The sequence below is a fragment of the Vulpes lagopus genome, chromosome 5, assembly GCF_018345385.1.
Source record: "Vulpes lagopus strain Blue_001 chromosome 5, ASM1834538v1, whole genome shotgun sequence".
NCBI classification, from domain to species: domain Eukaryota; kingdom Metazoa; phylum Chordata; class Mammalia; order Carnivora; family Canidae; genus Vulpes; species Vulpes lagopus.
In genome coordinates this window covers 62,166,163-62,188,386 of record NC_054828.1, presented here as the reverse complement: position 1 = coordinate 62,188,386, position 22,224 = coordinate 62,166,163, and the positions used below count along the sequence as shown (strand labels likewise).

The 22,224-nt window shown below is 40.0% G+C and overlaps 1 protein-coding gene across 1 annotated transcript in view; it reads right to left on the bottom strand.

The window, feature by feature from the left end:
• GNS (glucosamine (N-acetyl)-6-sulfatase) overlaps nt 1-22,224 on the bottom strand; it is a 52,391-nt gene that overhangs the window by 15,834 nt on the left and 14,333 nt on the right. Inside the window, exons 8-10 of the mRNA XM_041755394.1 lie at nt 21,234-21,352; nt 19,698-19,801; nt 12,814-12,915 (exon numbers count right to left, since the gene is read on the bottom strand). Coding sequence (XP_041611328.1) covers nt 12,814-12,915; nt 19,698-19,801; nt 21,234-21,352 — 325 coding nt within the window. The remainder of the gene's footprint in view (nt 1-12,813; nt 12,916-19,697; nt 19,802-21,233; nt 21,353-22,224) is intronic.

The window sequence follows — 22,224 nt, the reverse complement described above, 5'->3', positions numbered from 1 at the left end:
CTCTGCATTACAGCCCCAATGTATAGAGATCTGTCTAAATTAAAAGGGCTAAAAAATTTTGCTGCTAATGTGACCTCACTTTAGAATCTCCTGACCAACCTGAACCTGATCTGATGTTCCTTATAATCTTTGTCACAGATGAAGAATTGTTCCAACAGAAATCTCTTACTTTATTTTTTTTTAAAGATTTATTTATTTATTTATTTATGATAGACAGAGAGACAGAGAGGCGCAGAGACACAGGAGGAGGGAGAAGCAGGCTCCATGCCGGGAGCCCGACGTGGGACTTGATCCCGGGACTCCAGGATCGCGCCCTGGGCCAAAGGCAGGCGCCAAACCGCTGAGCCACCCAGGGATCCCCGAAATCTCTTACTTTAACTGAGATGCCTGAAAAATCTGTGGGCCACTTCAAATTCTGGCATTGGGAGAATAACAAATGCAGACCCTATAGAAATTCAGACAGATAGGATTAAACTTACTCCTGTATTGCCCCAATATCCATTAAGGCATGCACACCTTGCCCCAGGGTCACTCATCCCCAGTTCCAGCCCCTGCAACATGCAGATTTTGCCAGTCTGGATACATGATGGTGAGGGGATGGCAATTTGTCTGGGACTTCAGAGTCATACTGAGTTATTCCCTATTTCCCAGTTCTTCCAAATGCAAACACCCTTTTGCCACAAGTTCTTCCAGACTCAAATGGTTCACTGTTGGGAGTCCTGTTTGGCCTTTTCAGCATCTCTGGAAACAGCCAATATCAATTTGCTTTTACTTGAAACAATCAATAATACACCTGGACAGGCATGCCTCAAGAATTCATCAAGGTCCCTTTCATCCCCATGTACTCCATCAAGATTTCATTATCCTCCAGTTCCCTGGGAGATCAATCCTTTTACAATATGCAGACCATCTCTTTCTATGCTCAGCTACCAAAGGTGTTTATAAGGATTCCATTTACCTGTAGCAATTAGCTGAAAAGGGACTTCCAAATCAAACTGCGGAAGCACAGAAGCAGGTGACATCAAAGTACACTGCTTCCCCCTGGATCAAGACTTCATACTTTAACTGAACATGAAAAATTTTTTCTTGGGACGTCTGGGTGGCTCACTGGTTGAGTGTCTGCCTTCAGCTCAGGGCATGATCCCAGAATCCTGGGATCAAGTCCCTATCAGGCTTCATGCATGGAGCCTGCTTCCCCTGTCTCTGCCTCTCTGCCTCATAAATAAATAAATAAATAAATAAATAAATAAATAAATAAATAAATAAGAAAAGAAAAGAAAAGAAAAGAAAAGAAAAGAAAAGAAAAGAAAAGAAAAAAATTTTTTTCCTTCTTCTTTTCTTTACTCTGGTCTTGGCCTGGAAAGATAATGCCTTTGATCTGTTATCTCCCAGGCCAGTCCTAAGGAAGATAACCTTTCAGACCGCTGGATTTATCATAAAAAATTCTAATCTATCCATGAGGCTAGAGATCCCATGGTCTTCCCTGTGACCAATTTCTCTTCTCTTCCCAATGTTACTTCCCATCCCCCCACACCCCTTTAAAAAGCTTTGACCAAGTTCAAATCTTATGGTGAGACTATCCTGTGCCTTTTTACCTTTCTCCATTTATAACTATTATGTGCTCAATCAGAAACAAGTATCTAAGTAAATCTTAGTACACCTGCACCACCACGTTCTCATGATCACGTAGGTCATACCTGTTCCTTTTCAGGCAAAGATCTCATGAACAGCACACATCGTTGCAAAGCATTTAGAACGACTCTATTTCAAGCTAGGAGATTTTCTTCCCATCTGTGCTGAAAACCTAACTGACCCCTGGCTTGATTGGGTAAATGTTACAAACTCTATAAATGAATCCATCAATACGACCACTTTAACCGAGACAGGGTTTGTCTTTTTCTGTGATTATCACTCTTCTTAGGCCTATGGATGCCTAGACAGCTGGCACATTGTTGTGCAATGTCTGAGGTTATCTGTGCCCCTAACTTTTTATAATGAACTAAGATACCTCATTTGTTGACTCCCTTGGGTTTATACATCAAGTTAGAAAGAAATTACCAGGAGACATTCATGACTCAGGATTCACCTCCTTTGGCAGGGGCATACTTGTCTTATTCTCAGAAAATATAAATTAGAATATGATTAGAAACTTCTCCTTAACTCAAAAATATTGCAGAATCCATAGCTAAGACAAAGCTGTCCAATAAAGATCCTTAGACTCTCTGGCCAAAATTGTTCTTGTTAATAGAATAGCCCCTGATTATATTTTGGCTGAACACAGAGGTGTCTGAGCTATGGCCAAAACCAACTTCTTTTTTTCTTTCTTTTTTTTTTTTTTTATTTATTTATGATAGTCATACAGAGAGAGAGAGAGAGGCAGAGACACAGGCAGAGGGAGAAGCAGGCTCCATACACCGGGAGCCCGATGTGGGATTCGATCCCGGGTCTCCAGGATCGTGCCCTGGGCCAAAGGCAGGCGCCAAACCACTGCGCCACCCAGGGATCCCCCAAAACCAACTTCTGTGCTGGATTAACACTTCTGGGGAAGCTGAAACTCAGTTGTGTAAGATTACTGAGTAAACCACTTAGCTCAAAAAGGTGACTCCTTCACCTGTGACTGATTTTGATTGGTCTGGGTCTTGGGGACTCCAAACACTGGAGTTAATTATGAGTTATTATGAATTAATCCTGTTCATAATAACAATAACAATCTTCCTGGTGCATTGTGCTTTCTCAAAAGCTTCAAGTGTGTGTTCATTGCCACTAACCATCAAGCAAATAACCTCCCCAAGATTGGAATGTCAGAAATGGGATGAAGAGAAGGACTGATTTAAAGATGGTCAACCTGAAGTCATGGCTTGCGAGTATCAGAATAATAAGCAAAAGACGTCATGACCTGTGCATACCACACAAAGGATGGACAAAAGCTGCGAGAACTAGAGCAGAAGCTGAGAGCAACACTGATGCCTTAAATTCTTATCACATCTCTCAGTTAAGCTGAGAGTCTGATCAAAAGGGAGTAAGCTGTTAAAAGAGATAATCGGCCCCAAATGGAGTCACTTGTGCTAAAGCCCACATCAGCAAACCAAAACTTAATACCTAACCTAATTACAGTTTCACCACCCCTCCCCCCCTTCACTCCTCCTTAATTTTTAATCAGTCAAGCTGGAATTACCCAGTCACTACTACTGAGGTAATCTGACCACTAGGCCCTTCCATTCCACTTAGGAGGCGACCTTGCCTGAAACAATTCATTCTTTGTTAATTTTTTCTGCTCCCTTTCTGCCTTTAAAAACCTTTGGTTTTTTAATAGCTTGGCGGAGCTCCTTTCTATCACCAGATGAGATGCTGCCCAAGTAATGAATCACTAAATGAAGCCAATTTGATCTCTAAATTTACTCAGTTGGATTTTTAACAGCAGTCTACCAGCAATCCCCCAGAGCTTGTTAGATATGCACAATCTCAGGCCCTACTCTCTCCTTAATGGGTAATGGGTCTGTGTTTTACTAAGATCCACTGGTGATTCATATGCACAGTAAAATGCGAGAAGCATCACTGAAACAGTGGTTCTCAAAGTGCTCCCTCAGCAGCATTAGCATCATGTGAAAACTTACTGCAAATGGAAATTCTTAATTCCTAGTTGAGTTGGGAAACCGTTTCTGGTGAATGCTAAGCTGCACTAAGGATGTCAGTGGACTCATCTGATGAGCACAGCAGGCATTAGGGAGAACCTGTACAAGGCCTAGGAATGCCACAGCTGCCTGGAAAGCGGGATGCAGAGAAAGGAATGCATCTCCTAACCTCTGGTCTATAGTGAATCCTGAACAACCCCATGCAGGTCAGGGGCTCAGAAATCTAAGTCACAGGAGAGTTCAGAAGCCAACAGCTCCTCTGTAAGTACCCGCTATGCCAACTCTGAGCCATGGAAGCTGGGAGTCGGGGAACAGCTTATCTGTCTAGAGCAGCAGTCTCAAACCTTGCTACATATTAAAATCACTAGGGGAGGGGATCCCTGGGTGGCTCAGCGGTTTACGCCTGCCTTTGGCCCCGGGTGTGATCCTGAAGTCCCAGGATCGAGTCCCACGTCGTCGGGCTCCTGGCATGGAGCCTGCTTCTCCCTCTGCCTGTGTCTCTGCCTCCCTCTCTCCCTCTCTCTGTATCTATCATGAATAAATAAAATCTTAAAAAAAAAATCACTAGGGGAGCTTTACAAGTCCCCAGAGCCAGGTTATATTCAATGTTAAGACTAATCAGAATCCTGGGAATGGGACCCAGGCAAAGTAAGCAGTCCCCACCCTTATCTGTGGGGGGTACATTCTAAGACCCGCCTCCATGGCTGCTGCAAACCATGGAGGGTACTGAACCCTAGGTATACCACTTGTTATTATACATACATACCTATGACAGTCTTATTTATAAGTAAGGCATAACAGATTCACAATAACAATAAAATAGAACAATTATACTATAAGGAATGTGAATGTGGTGTCTCTCTCTTGAAGTATATTTTGTACTGTATTCACCCTTCTTGCGATGTGAAATAAGATGACACAAGACACTGTGATGTATTACGGACACTGTAATGTCAGGCTACTACTGACCTTCTAACAACACTTCAGAAGAAAGATCATCTGCTTCCAGACCATGGGTAACTAAAACCATGGAAGGTGAAATCACAGATAAGGGGTGACTACTGTATTTTAGTTTCCCAGATGATACTATGTGGGACCAAGTTTGAGACTAATGGTCTGGAAGGGTCATTAAGCATTTTCTGTCAAAAGCCAGACAGTAAATATTTAGGGTCTATGGTTATATGGTCTCTACTGTAACTACTCAACTTTGCAGTTGTACCAGGAGAGTAGGCCTAGCCAATATATTCATGGAAGAATGTGACTGTGTTCTAATAGAACACTATTTATGGAAATGTGGGTGGGCTAACTTTGGCCCATAGGGCCAAACTTTGATTGAAAGGTTCTGTATCTGTGCAATCAAAACAATGGCTTCTGAGCACTGGTTATGTGGCTAGTGACATGGAGGAAGTGAATTTTTCATTTGATTTTAGTTTATTTAAATAGCCACATGTGGCTGGTAGCTACTAACCAGGGCAGAGCTAGAGCTGTAATGGCAATGCAGACTCTGCTGCTCTGCAGAATACATCAGTACTTTCACTAGAATAACTTCCAAAACAAAACAGGAACAAGGAAAAGAACCGAGTCCTAATGGCACTTCCACAACTGTGCAGAGAAATTAACTACAGGGTACCCTCGAACACAGGGGTTAAGGGAATGTCACAACACCCTGCGTGGTCAAAAATCCGAATATAACTTTTGACTCTCCAAAAACTTAACTGCTGACAACCTACTGTGAACTGAAAGCCTCCCTGATAACACAGTTGATTAACACATGTCTGGTGTATGTATTATATACTGTATTCTTACAGTAAGTGAGCTAGAGAAAAGAAAATATCTTAAAAATCATGAGGGAGAGAAAATATATTTACGGTACTGTAACTTCCCACACCGGTAAGTTTGTCTTCTGGTTTACAAGATGATCTCTTTCGTGCCTACATTAATACCGTCCTACATGATACAAGGCACTGCACGTCTTACATATATGGCCAGCACTAGATATTAAAAATGAAAAAAACATGAAAAAGAAACTCATGTTTATTTACAGATAGAATGATTCATGTGCTGGTAACAAAGAAGCAGAAATATGGTTGCTTTTGATGGTAACCTAGTGTAGGTGACACAACTGCTTCATGGTAGCCTAGCTCAATGAATGGTTATAAAAATTTTTATGGCAAAAGAAATTTATGGCACACAGTGTTATAGTCATATTCATAACACAGCACTGGAAACATTATTACATTAAAAAATTCTTACCGGTGATGATAGGCTGATTCTCAGTTTCTCCAATTATGAGAGAGCAAGAGAGCCATAGTGCACAGTAATGTAATTCTTTGAAAGCAAAAACAGTAAGCAAACTAACACATTATTAATTTTATATTAAATATAAAATTACCTTACGCCTATGTAAGGATAGGCTATCCACTTCCGTACAAGTCTTGTAGACAGTGTTCTACATGGTGAATACTGGGCAATGATGCTGCTGATACAGTTCTTGCCATACAGTTATTATATATTTTTTTTAATTTTTATTTATTTATGATAGTCACACAGAGAGAGAGAGAGAGGCAGAGACACAGCCAGAGGGAGAAGCAGGCTCCATGCACCGGGAGCCTGACGTGGGATTCGATCCCGGGTCTCCAGGATCGCGCCCTGGGCCAAAGGCAGGCGCCAAACCACTGCGCCACCCAGGGATCCCCAGTTATTATATTCTTAAACACAAAGACACAGACCTAAGTATTAACTGTACGAGATGATGACTGTTCAACTATTAAACAGTCCACCATAAACGTCCTCATCCTAGTCATCTTGTTGACTAGGCTGAGGAGGAAAAGAAAGGGTCGGTCTCACTGTCCCAGTGTTGGCAGAGGAGGGAGGGGAGGCAGGAGCACTCAGTGTAACTTTACAAAATAAACATCCTAATTTTTGTCTTTTTTGCCTTTTCATTTCTCTAAAAATGTTTCCATATGGTACCAATTCTTCTTCTACTGATTGACATAGAAGGGTCCTGTCACTAAAGAAGTTAAAAGCAGTCTTGAATAATCAAAACCCTTCTGCCAGATTGTCTGATGTCAATTCTCCAAGATCCGTATCTTGAAATCCTTTAACACCCCCATGTACTTTTTGCCATATCCATAATTTCTTTCACAATTTCCTCTATTGTTAAGTCTCGTGAAGTTAGGCACATCTGGACATACTTTTCTCCAGCAGGAATTTATTGTTTTGGCCTCGATGGCTTTCTATAACAACATCTTCAATGGTGTAATCTTTCCAGACTTTCATGATATTCTACTAGTAGGCTTCTCTTCCAGTGTTGACAATCCTTTCCATAGAGTACTGTATGTAATGAGCCTTACAGGTTTTTATGACCCTTGACCTAGAAACTGAATTAGAGACACTGTGTTTGGGGGCAAGGTTCTGGGTGGGCATCTTCACTGTCCAATGTCAAAAGGACTTTAAAAGGCAGTCCCTTATTGGCAATGTATTTTCTCCTGACTTCAGGAATAAAACATTGATGGAACCAATCCAGAAAATGGGTTCCTCACTGTCCAGGTCTTCTTATACAACCAAAAGACTAGCAGCTGGTATTTACCTTTTCCCTTAATGGCTCAGTAGTCCCGATATAAATCCAACTGCATGTGCACAAAATAGGAGGAGTTAGCCTCTCCCTTTCTGCCTTCAGTCTTGATGTTTGCTTCTCCTCCTTACTAATAAATGTCCTTTGTAGCATTTTTCTCCAGAATAGGGAATTCCTTTTTTTAAAAAATAATTTTTTACTGGTGTTCAATTTGCCAACATACAGAATAACACCCAGTGCTCAACCCGTCAAGTGCCCCCCTCAGTGCCCGTCACCCATTCACCCCTACCCCCGCCCTCCTCCTCTTCCACCAACCCTAGTTCGTTTCCCAGAGTTAGGAGTCTTCATGTCCTGTCTCCCTTTCTGATATTTCAGAATAGGGAATTTCTATTTGTATTAAAAACCTGTTCAGGCAGACATTCTCAATGATTTTCTTTTTCTTTCTTCTTTCTTTCTTTCTAGCTTTTATTTGAGAGCGAGCACGAGCCAGGTTGGGGGGGTGGGGTGCGGGGAAGGGAGAAGTGGACTCCCTGCTGAGCAGGGAGCCTGATGCAGGGCTTGATCCCCAGACCCTGAGATGAGATGAGCTGAAGGCAGATGCTTAAACAAATGAGCCACCCAGGCGTCTCTCAAGGGTTTTTTTTTTTTCTTTTTTCTTTTTTTTTTTCTCAAGGGTTTTCTTAATGGCATCTGGGAAACTCATCCATTGCCTCTTGGTCAACAGAAGCTGCTTATTCTGTTACACTGACATTTTTTAAACCAAACTACTTTCTCAAATTATCAAACCGTCCTTTGTTGGCATTAAGTTCTCCATCTTTAGATCCTTCATCTTCCTTTTGCTTTAAGTTCTCATATAAGGACTCTGCTTTTTCTTAAATCATATTAGAATCTATAGGTATGCCTTTCTTATAGCAATCTTGCTTCCACATGAAAGCTACATTTTCAATACAAGATAAAAAGATATTTTGCAAAGAGTGTAAGGTTTTCACGCCTGTTGGCATAGCTACAGTGATGGCTTCTTGAATTTCCTTTTTTTTTCCCCCCACAGTGGTCTTCATGCTGGACTAATTTATCTTGAAATGGTGAACAACCACAGTGGCAGACCTCAATCTACAGTACATATCAAGCAATTCAACTTTTTATGATGTCATGACTTTTCTCAGCTTCTTGGGAGCATTTCCAGCATCCCCAGTGGCATTTTGCATGGGTTCCATGGTGTTATTCAAGGCTCATGGTATTGCAGAAAATACAATGAAAAATACACGAGAACCAGAAGAGATAATTTTTTACCATGATCCCCAATTTATTGGAGAGACAAGCCATTCATGCAGAGATGATTAGCATCACATGGGATTTTAAGCAGCTACAACACTTAAACTCAGCAATTGGAGGCGGCTAGGAAATTACACAGTATGTACTGCAGCTAATTTTATGCAGTTATGACTTAATACTACATTGTTTATTTATATTTCTCTTGACTGAACAGTGCCGTGTATATTCTGTGTAAGTTTTAACTTTCTACTAACTTTTTAACTTTTTAACTTTCTACTTTTATGCATTTGTGACATATCTTTCTTATTTTTTCAATTCTTCTAAGCTATGTGGTATGTCTGCTAGTTTTTAAAAATTGTCACATATCTCCAAAAAAGTTTTCCAATGTTTATCAAAAAATATTTGCGTGTAAGTGGACTCACACAATTTACACCCATGTCATTCAAGAATCAACTGCATAGTAGTTTACTGTGTAATGCATAGTAATTTCACTTCCACAGTGAAGATTTTTTTTCCTAACTAGAAATAAGTAAGGCACATAGAATAAAATTTGCATGGGGAACATTAAAAGATATAAATTTTCCTCTTACTGGACCTATAGATTCAATTCAATTCCAACCAAAAATCCAACATGAATTTTCAGTTAATTTTAAAAGCTGTTTTCAAAGTTTATATGGAAGAATGGTAGCCAGGATCCCTACAAGGACAGAGAGGTTTGCCTTTATAAAGATTTAATTACACAGCTTTATAATAAGACAAAATGATACTGGTAAAAAGGATAGACAGACTTGTGGAACAGAAAAGACAACCAAGTAGATATGGAGAAAAAAATGAGATTGGATTTCTGACTCATACTATACCAGAAAATGGTTTCTAGATACATCGAGAACTTTCATGTAAGAGGTAGAAGTACAAAGCTATTCCAAGAAAACCTAGGAGAATTGTTTTTTGATCTCAAGGATCAGAAGCAATTTTATAAACAAGATACAAAGAACACAAACCATAAAAGAGATGATTTATACATTTAACTCCTGTGTTCTCATATCTTTTTAAAGATTTTATTTATTTATCATGAGACACAGAGAGAGAGAGAGAGGCAGAGACACAGGCAGAGGGAGAAGCAGGCTCCCTGCAGGGACTATGATGTGGGACTCGATCCCAGGACCCCAGGATTGCAGACACTCAGCCACTAAGCCACCCAGGTGCTCTGTGTTCTCTTATCTTAATGTAGAGAAAAGACAAGTCACAAACAGGGAGAACAGGATGGGCAATAAGCAGCACTTCACGAGGGAAGCAATACAAAAAGCTTAAGTGAAAAACTGATTCACTGATCAAAAACTCAGTTAAGGGGTGCCTAGGTGGCTCAGTCAGTTAAGCATCTGCCTTTGGCTCAGGTAATGATATTGGGGTCCTGAGATCAAGCCCCACATCAGGCTCCCTGCTCAGTAAGGAATCTGCTTCTTCCTCTCCTGACCCTCTACCCACCACCCCCTGCTCATCTCTCTCCTGTTCTCTCAAAATCTTTATTTTTTTTTTTTTAATTTTTATTTATTTATGATAGTCACAGAGAGAGAGAGAGAGGCAGAGACACAGGCAGAGGGAGAAACAGGCTCCATGCACCGGGAGCCCGACGTGGGATTCGATCCCGGGTCTCCAGGATTGCGCCCTGGGTCAAAGGCAGGCGCCAAACCGCTGCGCCACCCAGGGATCCCTCTCAAAATCTTTAAAACAACCTTCAATTAAAAAATGGGCAGAGGATTCGAATAAATATATCTCCAAAGAAGATACACAAATGTCCAATAAACACAGAAGATGTTCATCATCATTACTCATTAGGAAAATGCATTATCAAAACCACAATGAGATACTACCTTGTACCCACTACAATGTAATAGAATGACAGTTACCAAGTGTTGGCAAGGATGTGGAAAATTTTGAACTCTTGTGCACTGTTGGTGGGAATATATAAAATTGTGCAGTTGCTTTAGAACAGTCGGACAGTTCCTCAAAAGTTAAACATACATCACCATACAACCTAGCAATTCTATGAGGTATATAGGTTATGTACCCAAGAAAACTGAGAACATTTGTCCACACAAACACTTGTATACAAGATGTTCTCAGCTGCATTACTCATAATAGCAATAAAGGGAAAACAACCTACCAACTGAGAAATGGATAAACAAATGTGGAATATTCATACAATGGAGTATTATTTGGTAATAAAAAGGATGAAATACTGATACATGTTACAACACGGATGATTTCTCAAACCTTATTCTTAGTAGAAGCTAGTCACAAGAGGCTACAGATATGCAAGATTCTGTTTATACAAAATGTCCACAATAGACAAATCTACAGCACTAGAAAGTAGATCAGTGTTTGCCTGGTGCTGGGAGAGGGAGCAATGGGGGAGGGACTGCTAATGTATCTGCAGATTTTTGTTGGGATGCCGAAAATATTCTAAATTCATATTACGTACGGTGGCACAACTCTGAATATGTCAAAAACTACTTGAATTACAAACTTTAGTGAATTGTATGAATTAAGTGAATTAAAAACTGTTTAAAATGATTCATCTCATCAATAAACAAGGAAATGCATGGTAGGACCAAATGGAATTTTGGTCTTTTCTACCAGCTAGAGGGCAAAAATTAAGTTGTCTGAAAGTTTCTTATAGAGAACAAGGGGAATTCTCATACATTGCTCGTGGGAGTGTAAATTGATGACCATTTTATAAAAATAACTTGGAAATATCTGTAGAAATGAACAATGTGCAGTTCCTGTACCTCGGTATACACACACGTACACTGAAAGACATGTATAAAAATGCTCTAACGGCACTGTTCCTAAAACAAAACTAGGACAACAGAAAGGTCTATTGACTGACAAGAAAACAGATAATTAAGTTGTGTGCGTTCATACAATGGATTATTAGGCATCTGTGAACATGTGAACATGAACATAGAATAATAAATTCTAACAGATTGACAAATCAATAATAGTCACCTATAATGAGTCACCATAAATGGCTATCGTATTTTATTTTATTTATTTATTTTTAAAAAAAATTTTTTTTTTATAAATTTTTTATTTATTTATGATAGTCACAGAGAGAGAGAGAGAGAGAGGCAGAGACATAGGCAGAGGGAGAAGCAGGCTCCATGCACCGGGAGCCTGATGTGGGATTCGATCCCGGGTCTCCAGGATCACGCCCTGGGCCAAAGGCAAGCGCCAAACCACTGCACCACCCAGGGATCCCAGGCTATCGTATTTTAATATTGATCCTTTCAAGTGAATATTGATCCTTTCACAGATCCTTAGTTCTGTGCGGTGCGAGGCACACAGTAGATACTCAAGTATTTCCTGAGTTAATTTTCTTTAGAATGAATTTCCAGATGGAACCGCTTAATATATGTATTCTTTTTTTTTTTTAAGATTTTAATTTTTTAGAGATTTACTTATTTGAGAGAAAGAACAGGGGGAGGGACAGAGGAAAAGGGAGAAACAGACTTTCCACTGAGCACAGAGCCCTACATCAAGCTCAATCCCAGGACCCTTAGTTCATGACCTGAACCGAAATCAAGATCTGGTCATTTAATTAAGTGAGCCATCCAGGCGCCCCTAAGATTTTATTTTTAAGTAATCTCTACACCCAGCATGGAACCTGAACCCACAAGCCCAAGATCAAGAATCATATCCTCTACCAACTGAGCCAGCCAAGTGCCCCTTAAGATATGAATTCTAAAGTGAAAGGTCTTGTCAAATTAGCCTCCTGATAGCTCATACTGATTACACTTTAATGAACCCAGACTGAGTAGTTTTCATTTTCTCAGACTCTGGCAAATACTTGAGTATAAACCTTTTTAGTCTTTGCCAGTTCTGAAGGTAATAAAGGCCTCCTTCAGTTAAGCATTTCTTTGATCAGCTCTTTTTGCATTCACTGCGGCCATTTCTAAATCCTCTGTGAGTTGATTAGTTCCTTTCTTTTTTGCTCATTTTTCTACTGGGATATTAAGCTTTGCTTTCTAGGAACTCATCTATTATGACCAAGTACCCTTTTTCATATATGTCTCAAATATTTTCCCATTTGTCACCTGCACTCACTTTGTTTAGGATAGGTTTTTAGGAGGGGTAAAGAGAAAGAAGGGAGGATACATATCTGTTTATATGTGGTCCAGTCTTTTAGAAGACTCCTTCCCACCACAGAGAAAAATTCTTTCTCTGTTCCCCAAATTTCATAGTTTAAAATTTAAATTTTTAATTCTAAATTTGTACAATGTGGAATTTATTTCAGAGTCTTGGCTCAGGCATGATTGAGGGCTTTATACTCACCAAAATGGGCAATAAAGACATCCCATCCATCTGTGTCTTATTCAGGTTATATCCAGCAATATCCAAAATAGTAGGACCCAAGTCAATGTTGGCAACGAGCATCTATGAGAATGTGGAAAAAACAAGATATCTAATACACAGGTGGTCTGGCTTTCCTTTTCTATCTATAATAAAGCTCTTCCCCCCACCCCATGAGACAAACTATTATTTACTATTATTATTTTTTTTTGTACAGTCCCGACTTACTGAGGTGTTACTGATTCATTGATTCAAATATAGTAATTCAAAAAACAAAACATAAAGGTTTATAAGACTTGTAATACATGCCCCTGGGAAGTTGTGTACCTATTCAACCCATACTGTTATTGATCAAAACATTTTTCGAAATTTCTTTGGGACTGCCTGAAGTCTGATGGATCTGGAGAAAATGTTGGGCTAGTTATTTTATACAAAGTATTTACAGCCTGTATTTCTACAGTTCACTAAACTTGATTTCAAATGGGCTCCTGATATTTTTGAAATCCTAGAAGGCTGAATGATTCTTACCAAGGAGGATATTAGCCCTTTTTTTAGTTTCTCAAAGTAATAACACTACTAAAAAATGTTTGCAATACCGGGTAGAAGAGGAGGATTAAAAAAAATGTCTGCAAATGGCTTTGGAGACCGGAGAAAACTCATTCCAACACTGCATCGATAAAAGTTTCCTTAAAGAGCACAAAATTTAGATGTGCTAAATAAACTCTAGAAATTAAGGTTACTGTCCTGCATTTATACCTGGCCTTATTCCTTTCATTTATGAGATGATTTTCCTTCTATATACAAATCCTGTTTGGGACTTAAACCAGTAGAGTCCTATAGAAATATAATGGGACCACATATGTAATTTAAAATTGTCCAGTGACCACATAAAGTCAAAAGAAAAAGGGGCAGAAATTCACTATGTATATTTAACTTGATATGTCAAAAATGGCACTATTTCAAATGTAAGCAATATAAAAAACTTAATGAGATTTTATCTTTTATTTTTGAACTAAGTCTTTGAAATCTGGAATGTTATAATTAGAAGACATCTCAGTTTGGACTATCCCATATGTTTTGGCTCAACAGGCACGGTAGCTGGTGGCCACTATAGTGTAGTGCAGACATACATAGGACCTAAGCATACACTTAAAGTCATTTAAATCACAGGTTAGTAAAAAAGCTTTCAGAGTGGTGAAGACAATCCACCAAGGAAACCAGGGGAACTAATGTTTACTGAGCATCTATTCTGGGCCAGTCCTTATGGTTTATCCGTTAATCCTCACCATGACCCTAGGATGCAGTATTTCCATTTTAAAGATGAGGAAATGAAAGAGAAGTAACAGAAACAAAATCAATGGCTTAAAATTGAAAAGCTACCATTTACTGAAAGGATTTAACAGTCTTCAGGACTATTGAGAAAACTCAGAGCACCTTAGGCAAGGCCAAGGGGAGATTAAAAAAATAAAACTTAACTCAGGAACTTTTCATTTAAAAACAAAATCAAAAGCACAGACATAAAAGGCAAGAATACATCTTTAGAGCACTGTTCATCAGGGGTCAGGTTTCCTGGCAGCTACGATGGCTCTTATAAGGCACAATAAACTTATCTGGGGTCTGAATCAATTAGGGTAACCTTGCAGCTGTCAGAAATTATTCAGTGGCAAGCCTCTCACAGGAAAAGCAATCCTCTCTTACCTTTATACTTAAGTGATAAAAGTGAGAAAATTAGAATTAGATTTCTAATTCTAGATTAAAGGATTAGAATGGATACTATGGGCCCATGATCATAATGACTTCTAGAGACACTAGTAAGTAATTCAAATTCCTAAAATGGTACTGCTTTTATCACTAAGTATAAAAGTTACTGAGAAAACCCCCACAAAAACGTTGTCTCTAGGGATTATACAGGACCCAGAGTAAGAGATATCTTCCTAATTCCAAGTCTCCCAGGCAAGCTGAGCCACTTTGAATATAGTTCACAGAGTAGGTATGAATACAGAAAAGATCACACAGGCAAGAAGAGACAAGCAGAGACAATCTCCAGAATCAGATCAAGGTAATAAGACCCTGATGTGTCGCTAAAAGATCTTCAGTCAGGTCTAGAACATGAATGAGGCCAGATCCACAGGTATTACTAAGATCCAAACTGTCCAAAGCAGTTTTATAAGAAAAAAAAAAAAAAAGGAAACACCAAAATAACAAAACCCACAGAGACATAAAATGGTGACTGCCTATTTCACTAGGAGTTGCCTCAAGAGCCATTAGCTGTATGATGGGAGGCTCTCTCCAATGGCAGTCCCCCCTATGAGGGGTAAGGTCTGTAAGTTTCAGTACGAGTCAAGATCACTAAGATTTGTCCCAACTACCATAAACACTATCCCAGGACTCTTTGTTCCCAGATATCTGCAATAATAACATTTTCCCTAAAAATAACAAATTCTCTTCCCTTCTAGTCTTTGGTTTGAATAAGAAGAATCTCAAAATTAGAATGCTAGGTCAGAAGATAGGAGACTTCTAGTGGATACGGAGTATAAGAACTCACAGGGCAGCCTGAGTGGCTCAGTGGTTTAGTGCCGCCTTTGGCCCAGGGCGTGATCCTGGAGACCTGGGATCGAGTCCCACATTGGGCTCCCTGCATGGAGCCTGCTTCTCCCTCAGTCTCTCTCATGAATAAATAAATAAAATCTTTTTAAAAAAATAACTCAGAGATTTCTAACTGTCTGGTTTTTACAAACAAGAATTAGAATGGATACTACAGACCCATGATCATAAGGACTTCTAGAAATACTAGCAATTCAAGTTCCTAAAATGGTACTGCTTTTACCACGAAGTATAAACTTAAAGATTCATTTATGGATTGGGACTTTTTGAAAAGCACTAACAAGACCAAAAGTAAATTATTTCATAAACCACAGGCTCCCAGATGTTTGGGAATGTTCTCAGGATTTATGTATGTAGGTATTCTCATCAAATAAAACCTCTTAGAAAATTCTGGGGCATGATATCAAGAGATATCGTGCCTTGGAGCTGCTCGTTAGCTCTAGAAGAATGACAGCGCTACAGAATTACTGAGAAAAAAATAAGACTGCTCTCAGCAGGATACATCAGGTTTCCAAATAGACATTTAAGCCTTGATCTTAAAGAATTCATGTAGAGGGATCCCTGGGTGGCACAGCGGTTTGGCGCCTGCCTTTGGCCCAGGGCGCGATCCTGGAGACCTGGGATCAAATCCCACGTCGGGCACCCGGTGCATGGAGCCTGCTTCTCCCTCTGCCTATGTCTCTGCCTCTCTCTCTCTCTCTCTCTATGACTATCATAAAAAAAAATAATAATAATTCATGTAGAGTTATCAAAGGAAAGACTCCAAGCACAGCGGAAAATCCATGTGGTGAAAAGCAGTGGAACTGCATAAGAAGACAGAGGACTCCCCACATCTAGGGCTACTTCACCTGGATTAATGCCCTACAAGGAAGAAGCCAGGGTGTCACCAAGTTACACTGGAGAATTTTCCACTTAACCATTCTCCCACTTTCACATAGGGAAACCAGGCTTATTCGGCCTGTCTTAAAGCCAATATGCTGTCTTCTTGGCCCCCTAGTACAGTTCTATTTCACCCAGATCATGCTGGGTCATTTTTTTCCCTACTAACCTTTTTCTTTCTTAAAACTCTTTTTGAAGAATTTCTACCACCAAATCTAAAGCTAGATTAACTTCCAGTCAGGGGGGAAACCTCGATAAGCCAGTCTTTGGCATCCACACAAACCACCTGCTTTTGCTCTCCAACAGCTAACACAAAGCTAAGCCCGCTGGTCAAAACAGGTCCTGTTTGGGCTGTCATCTTTTGACAGCTCAGCTTATTATGCCCAACTCATAACCCCGTGCCACTCGCATAGGACAACTGGCGCTGAGACGGCTATGCTGCCAACACATGAAGATTCACCCATCTCTGACGTTTTTTTGTGCTAGGTGGAGGCCGAGCATTTCACACTTCTCAAGCTATATCTGTCAGCACAGCAGCGCAACACACATGGATTTTGAGAACAGACACTCTTAATTTTCAGTCCTGGTTCTGCCACTATGTGACCCTAGTGGTGATAATTCAAGCAACATGGATGTCTGATGTTTATTAAGGGCTGGGTATTCTAAGCTTAGCCATTGAGGAATTCCTTTTAGCACAAACCCAGTAGGGTGTGATAAGTGTGAGGCCCACCAGGAACACGGGAAGAGCACCTACTCCAAGTGGGGGCAGGGGTCTGTAGTGACTTTCCAGACAGAAGCCCACAACCAAAGCTCTAAAGGACAATCGGTGAGGAGGAAGGGGCATGGGAAGGGGAAGCAATCTAAACAGAAAGAGCAATCAGCCATACAAAGGCCAGGTGAGAGAGATGGTTCCCTTAGAAGTGAACTACTGAAAGTAGTTCAGTGCAGTTGCCACATTCTGTTCCTTGAACAAGCCAAGCTCATTCTCAGATCTGTGCCTTCACATTTATTGTTCTGCTCAGAATGCCCTCCCACAGATCTCTGTGGGACTAAATCCTTCTCAACACCAAGGTCTCCTTTCAAATACCTCAGAGGCTTTCACTGACAACTGTAGCTAAAATATCTGGCTCTCCTGACATGTTAAGAACCAATCCTCCTTTGGATGCTGTGTATCCAAGGCTGCTGGCACAAGAAGATACTTAAATGCTTCCTGAGTTATACTATAATGGTTAAGTATAGACTCTGCAGCCAGACTGATACTTTTTAGCTACATTATCTTGGGCAAATCATTTAACTTCTGTACCTCAGTGTCCTCATCTGTAAAATGGGGATAACAATATCTTTTTGGGAGGGGGCAGGGTGATAACAGTACCTATATCTTATACGGTTGTGAAGTTAAATGAGTTGATATAGCTAATACACTTAGAACAGCACCTGTCACAAGCTAAGCATCCAATAGATATTTTGATATTGTTGATTATATAGATATATTTTTTAAAGATTTTATTTATTTATTCATGAGAGACACAGAAAGAGAGGCAGAGACACAGGCAGAGGGCTCCTGCATGGAGCCCAACGTGGGACTCAACTCCGGGTCTCCAGGATCACACCCTGGGCTGAAGGCGGCACTAAACCACTGAGTCACCCAGGCTGCCTTGAATATTATATAGATATTATTATTGAAATGGTTTCCTAAGAACCAGGTTTTATTTAGACTGTTTATAGGTGAACTTTTCTGATGTTAACATTTACATGCCACTGTTATCTTGAAGACAAAAGGAACAGTCTGTTCGATGGGCAGCTGGCTGACACATTCCATTCTATTCTCATTCAGCCTCCTTCCCTACACTGGTTAAAAGTGGCCCTAGGTAGCCCTGCTCCTTGGAAATGCAGAGCTGCTGACACGTTCTCTTGAGTCAACTCCCAAAACCAAGATCAATATAACACTTTTAGACTTAATGGTCCTCCAAACCCACCTATGCCCTTTGAAGGAGAGGCCCATTTACAGGGTATTGAATTTATAGTGGGAAGTGACTGGCTTTAGAAATGTAGGTTATTTATTTTTAAAAAGATTTTATTTATTTATTCATGAGAGACACAGAGAGTGAGAGAGGCAGAGACACAGGCAGAGGGAGAAGCAGGCTTCATGCACGAAGCCCAGTGTGGGACTCAATCCTGGGACTCCAGGATCACATCCTGGGCTGAAAGCAGGCGCTAAACCGCTAAGCCACCCAGGGATCCCCTGTAGCAGGTCTTAAGAGAAAAAGAAAACTCAAAGGGAAATTATGAAGGCCATTTTACCTTTCTGAAAGAATTTCAACAGAATTCTATCATGAGCATTACAAAAGGATATAAGTGAATTGCAGACTTTTAAACAAAGTAAACATTAAACCCCAAAATTAAACTGAAGTACCCAGTATACCCAGAAAGTCTGGCCCATTTTTCAATTTTAGCTTAAATGACGTATTTGCTCATTTTTTTTGTCTCACAGAGCTGGGACTGATTTGTGTTATCAGAAAAGAGAACATAACTAGTAGAGTTTATCAATTCTTATCTTCTAAGCATTAGACCAAAGTGTTTTGGTTCAGAGTGCCCACAATCTCCAGGAACAAAGTGCCTCAATATTAGATAATAAGTTTGGAAAAAGACACGGAAATCAAATGGAAATGGCAACATTTCCAAAAGAAAAGTGGTATATTATGATACTTTTGGAGAGAGAATCAGTAAAACAGAAATGCATTAGTAGGAAGAGTCCCAAAAGAGAGGGATGAAATCCTCAGAAGACATGCTTTCTATAGCCTTATACTCAAAGTGGAGTCAGATCGGCAGCAGCTATCAGCTGGGAGGTCAGAAATGCAGACTCAGAATCTGAATTTTAACAAGGACCCAAGGGGATCCACCTAAGGAGCTCTGACCTACAGGGTAGTAGGCACCAAACTGGGTGGCCACTCAGAATCATCTGTGATTGAAGGAAAAAAGCAGAGGCTGGGTCCCCATTTTAGTCCAAGTGAGTCCATTAGAACCATTCTGGATGTTGAACCTTTCACAGTTTCAGAAGGTGATGTTGATGAGGACCACGGTGGAGTCACTGCTTCAAGGTCAAGTAAAAACTACTTATACTGATATGATACTTATACTGATATGATAGGATACACATATGGGAGGAGGGGGGAAATACAGTTAATAGAACGTGGCCAAGGGTTAAAAAAATAAAAATAAGAAAGGAAACCAGTATTTCCAAGGCTTATACATACACACTTACAAGATCTTAAGCCAATCAGATGTCATCCTCATATGAGGAGAAATCTAGTCAGCCTCCTTTCCAGCCTTCGTTTCTCAGGCAAGTGCTACCTGTAAACACCATCAGTTTCTCAGGCACCTACCTTGCTTGTCTGATTTGGTTTGATCCCAGGTCCTCGAACCAGCAGTGGAACTTTGATATCAAACTCATACAGCTGTCTTTTGTCTATTGGCAAAGAAAACTGTCCTGAAAACAAAATACAGAGGGTAAAGATGGAGCCAGGATAGAAATGTCACTCACACATTCATTCATTTAATCGATAATAAGAATGAAAACAACTTTGTTCTACTATTTATGGTGCCTTAATGGAAAGTTTACAATTGCTTGGGTTTCTTATTACTACAAGGCAGGATATGAGTTTATCATCTTTAAACAAATGCCTAGGGGAATTCCTCTGGTTTATGATAGGACAAATTTGGCAAAAACAATGACTGGAAAGTACTGAAACACAAATACATAATTTATGGATGACACTCAATCTGACCACAATTGAATGAGGTTACTCAGAAAAGTGTAAATAAAGGGACAAAAACATTTATCCAGGCTTTCTTATATCTGCATTTCAAGATAACCAAACAGTTGAGTTCTTCTCTAAGGAGTTCCAACTAATAAATGCAAAAGGAAGGACAAAGTTATGAAGTCAACATTTTGCCATTTTTGAAAGAATAGGGGATTAAAGCAACAGTCATCAACAGAAGCTTCAGCCACAAAAGGTTCATAGGACAGGCTCAGACTGACACCACATGAGCCATCAATTAATAGCAGCATTGCTAAATGGGTCAGCCAGACACCATCATGAAGTGATGTGATAGGAACTACAAATTGGTATCACCAAGAAAGGATTCTCACTGAAAATATGAATTTCTGTTCAGACACTATAACTATCAATCTATAGAAAATGCTGACTAAAAGTACACAAGGCATCACAAGACTGGGATTAGCCAAATCGAGAATGTGAATTTTTTTTTTTTTTTTTGAGAATGTGAGATATTCTAAAGAACAACAACAAACCCCTTTTCCAATAAGTCAGTGGCAGTAACAGCCTCAGGGAACATAAAAAACAGGTAGGATGTGGACTTTGTCTAGATTCTGATACATAATAAACTAGTCAGATGGACAATGCAGTGTTGATGTACAGAATCACAATGTCTGAAGTTTCTCCAATACTGCCTAGCTAAAAACCAAAAACATGGGGAAGGCAGGAAAAATTCAAAAGACTGGCCATAGGTAGCTGAAAATCGAAGCTGGATAATGGAGATTATTTTATCAGTCTCTATTTTGAGTACTTAAAAAAATCTCTTACCTCCATTCTATAAAGTCTATTTGCCCTTTAAATCTAGTTAAGTTTCTTACTTCTGCCTGCCTCCAATCTAGCAAGCTCACTCTGCTCCCAACTCCTTGAACATCATGTAATTTAGCATGTGAAATAGCAAATAATGAAACCTGGTCTCTCTACGTGCGAATGTGTTGGCCCTCTAATCACAGGGGTCCTGAAGGGGGCACCCTCCCTTTGGTCTGTCCACCGCTACAACAGAACTAGAGCTCCCTGCCAGTGCTACTGACTAGGTGAAAAAGGCACATCATCAAGGTCACAGAAATACCCCAGTCCGTCCCTTACCTGTGTGATAGCCATTATCTGACGTATAAAAGATGTATGTGTTGTTAAGTTCCCCATTGAATTCCAATCTCTTCACCAGTTTCTCCACAAGGTCATCAACTGACAGTAAAGTTTGCCACCTGGATGTACACAGAGGGTGACAAGGGGACTTCAGAAACAATGGCTGAGAGAATGTATCTTGCCAACAGAGCAGGAGTGAAATTCAAATCAAAATAATACAAAAGCCCCCAAACCACACTCCCAGAAAGCTCAAAACCCAAATGTCCTTTCCTCAGACCCCTCACTGAAAAAAAATTAGAAAAATCCCAGAACACAATTAGTTCATTCCAAATTTAACCATTTCTAAAGAAGTGAGGCTTTTAATAACCAGTTAGCTTTACTAAAATGAGTGATGAGAGCAGAAACAACTGGAAGGGAAAGCTGCCAATTCAGTACTGATTAACACAGATTAATTCAGACAGACCCACACTACATTTCAGGATCTAAACTAGGGGTGGGCAAGCAATTAGCGATGGGCCACAGCCTGTCCACTATTTAGGTTTGTTTTTATTTTTATTGTATTTTTTTTAAAGATTTTATTTATTTATTCATGACAGAGAGAGAGAGAGAGAGAGAGGCAGAGACACAGGCAGAGGGAGAAGCAGGCTCCACGCAGGGAGCCCGACATGGGACTCGATCCCAGGTCCCCAGGATCACACCCTGGGCCAAAGGCAGCGCTAAACTGCTGAACCACTGGGGCTGCCCTAGGTTTGTTTTTAAATTGTAAAAAACACACAAGATGTAATTTACCATCTTAACAAATTTTAAGGGTACAATCATTAGTATTAAGTATATTCACAAGGTGAAACAGATCTCCAGAACTTTGTCTTGCAAATCTGCAACTCTGTACCCATTAAATAAGTCACTGTTTTTATATTGTTCATTCATATATTGCCTAGTTTTGCTCCAACAGCAAAGCTGGGCAACTGTGACAAAGACCATTTGGCTTGTC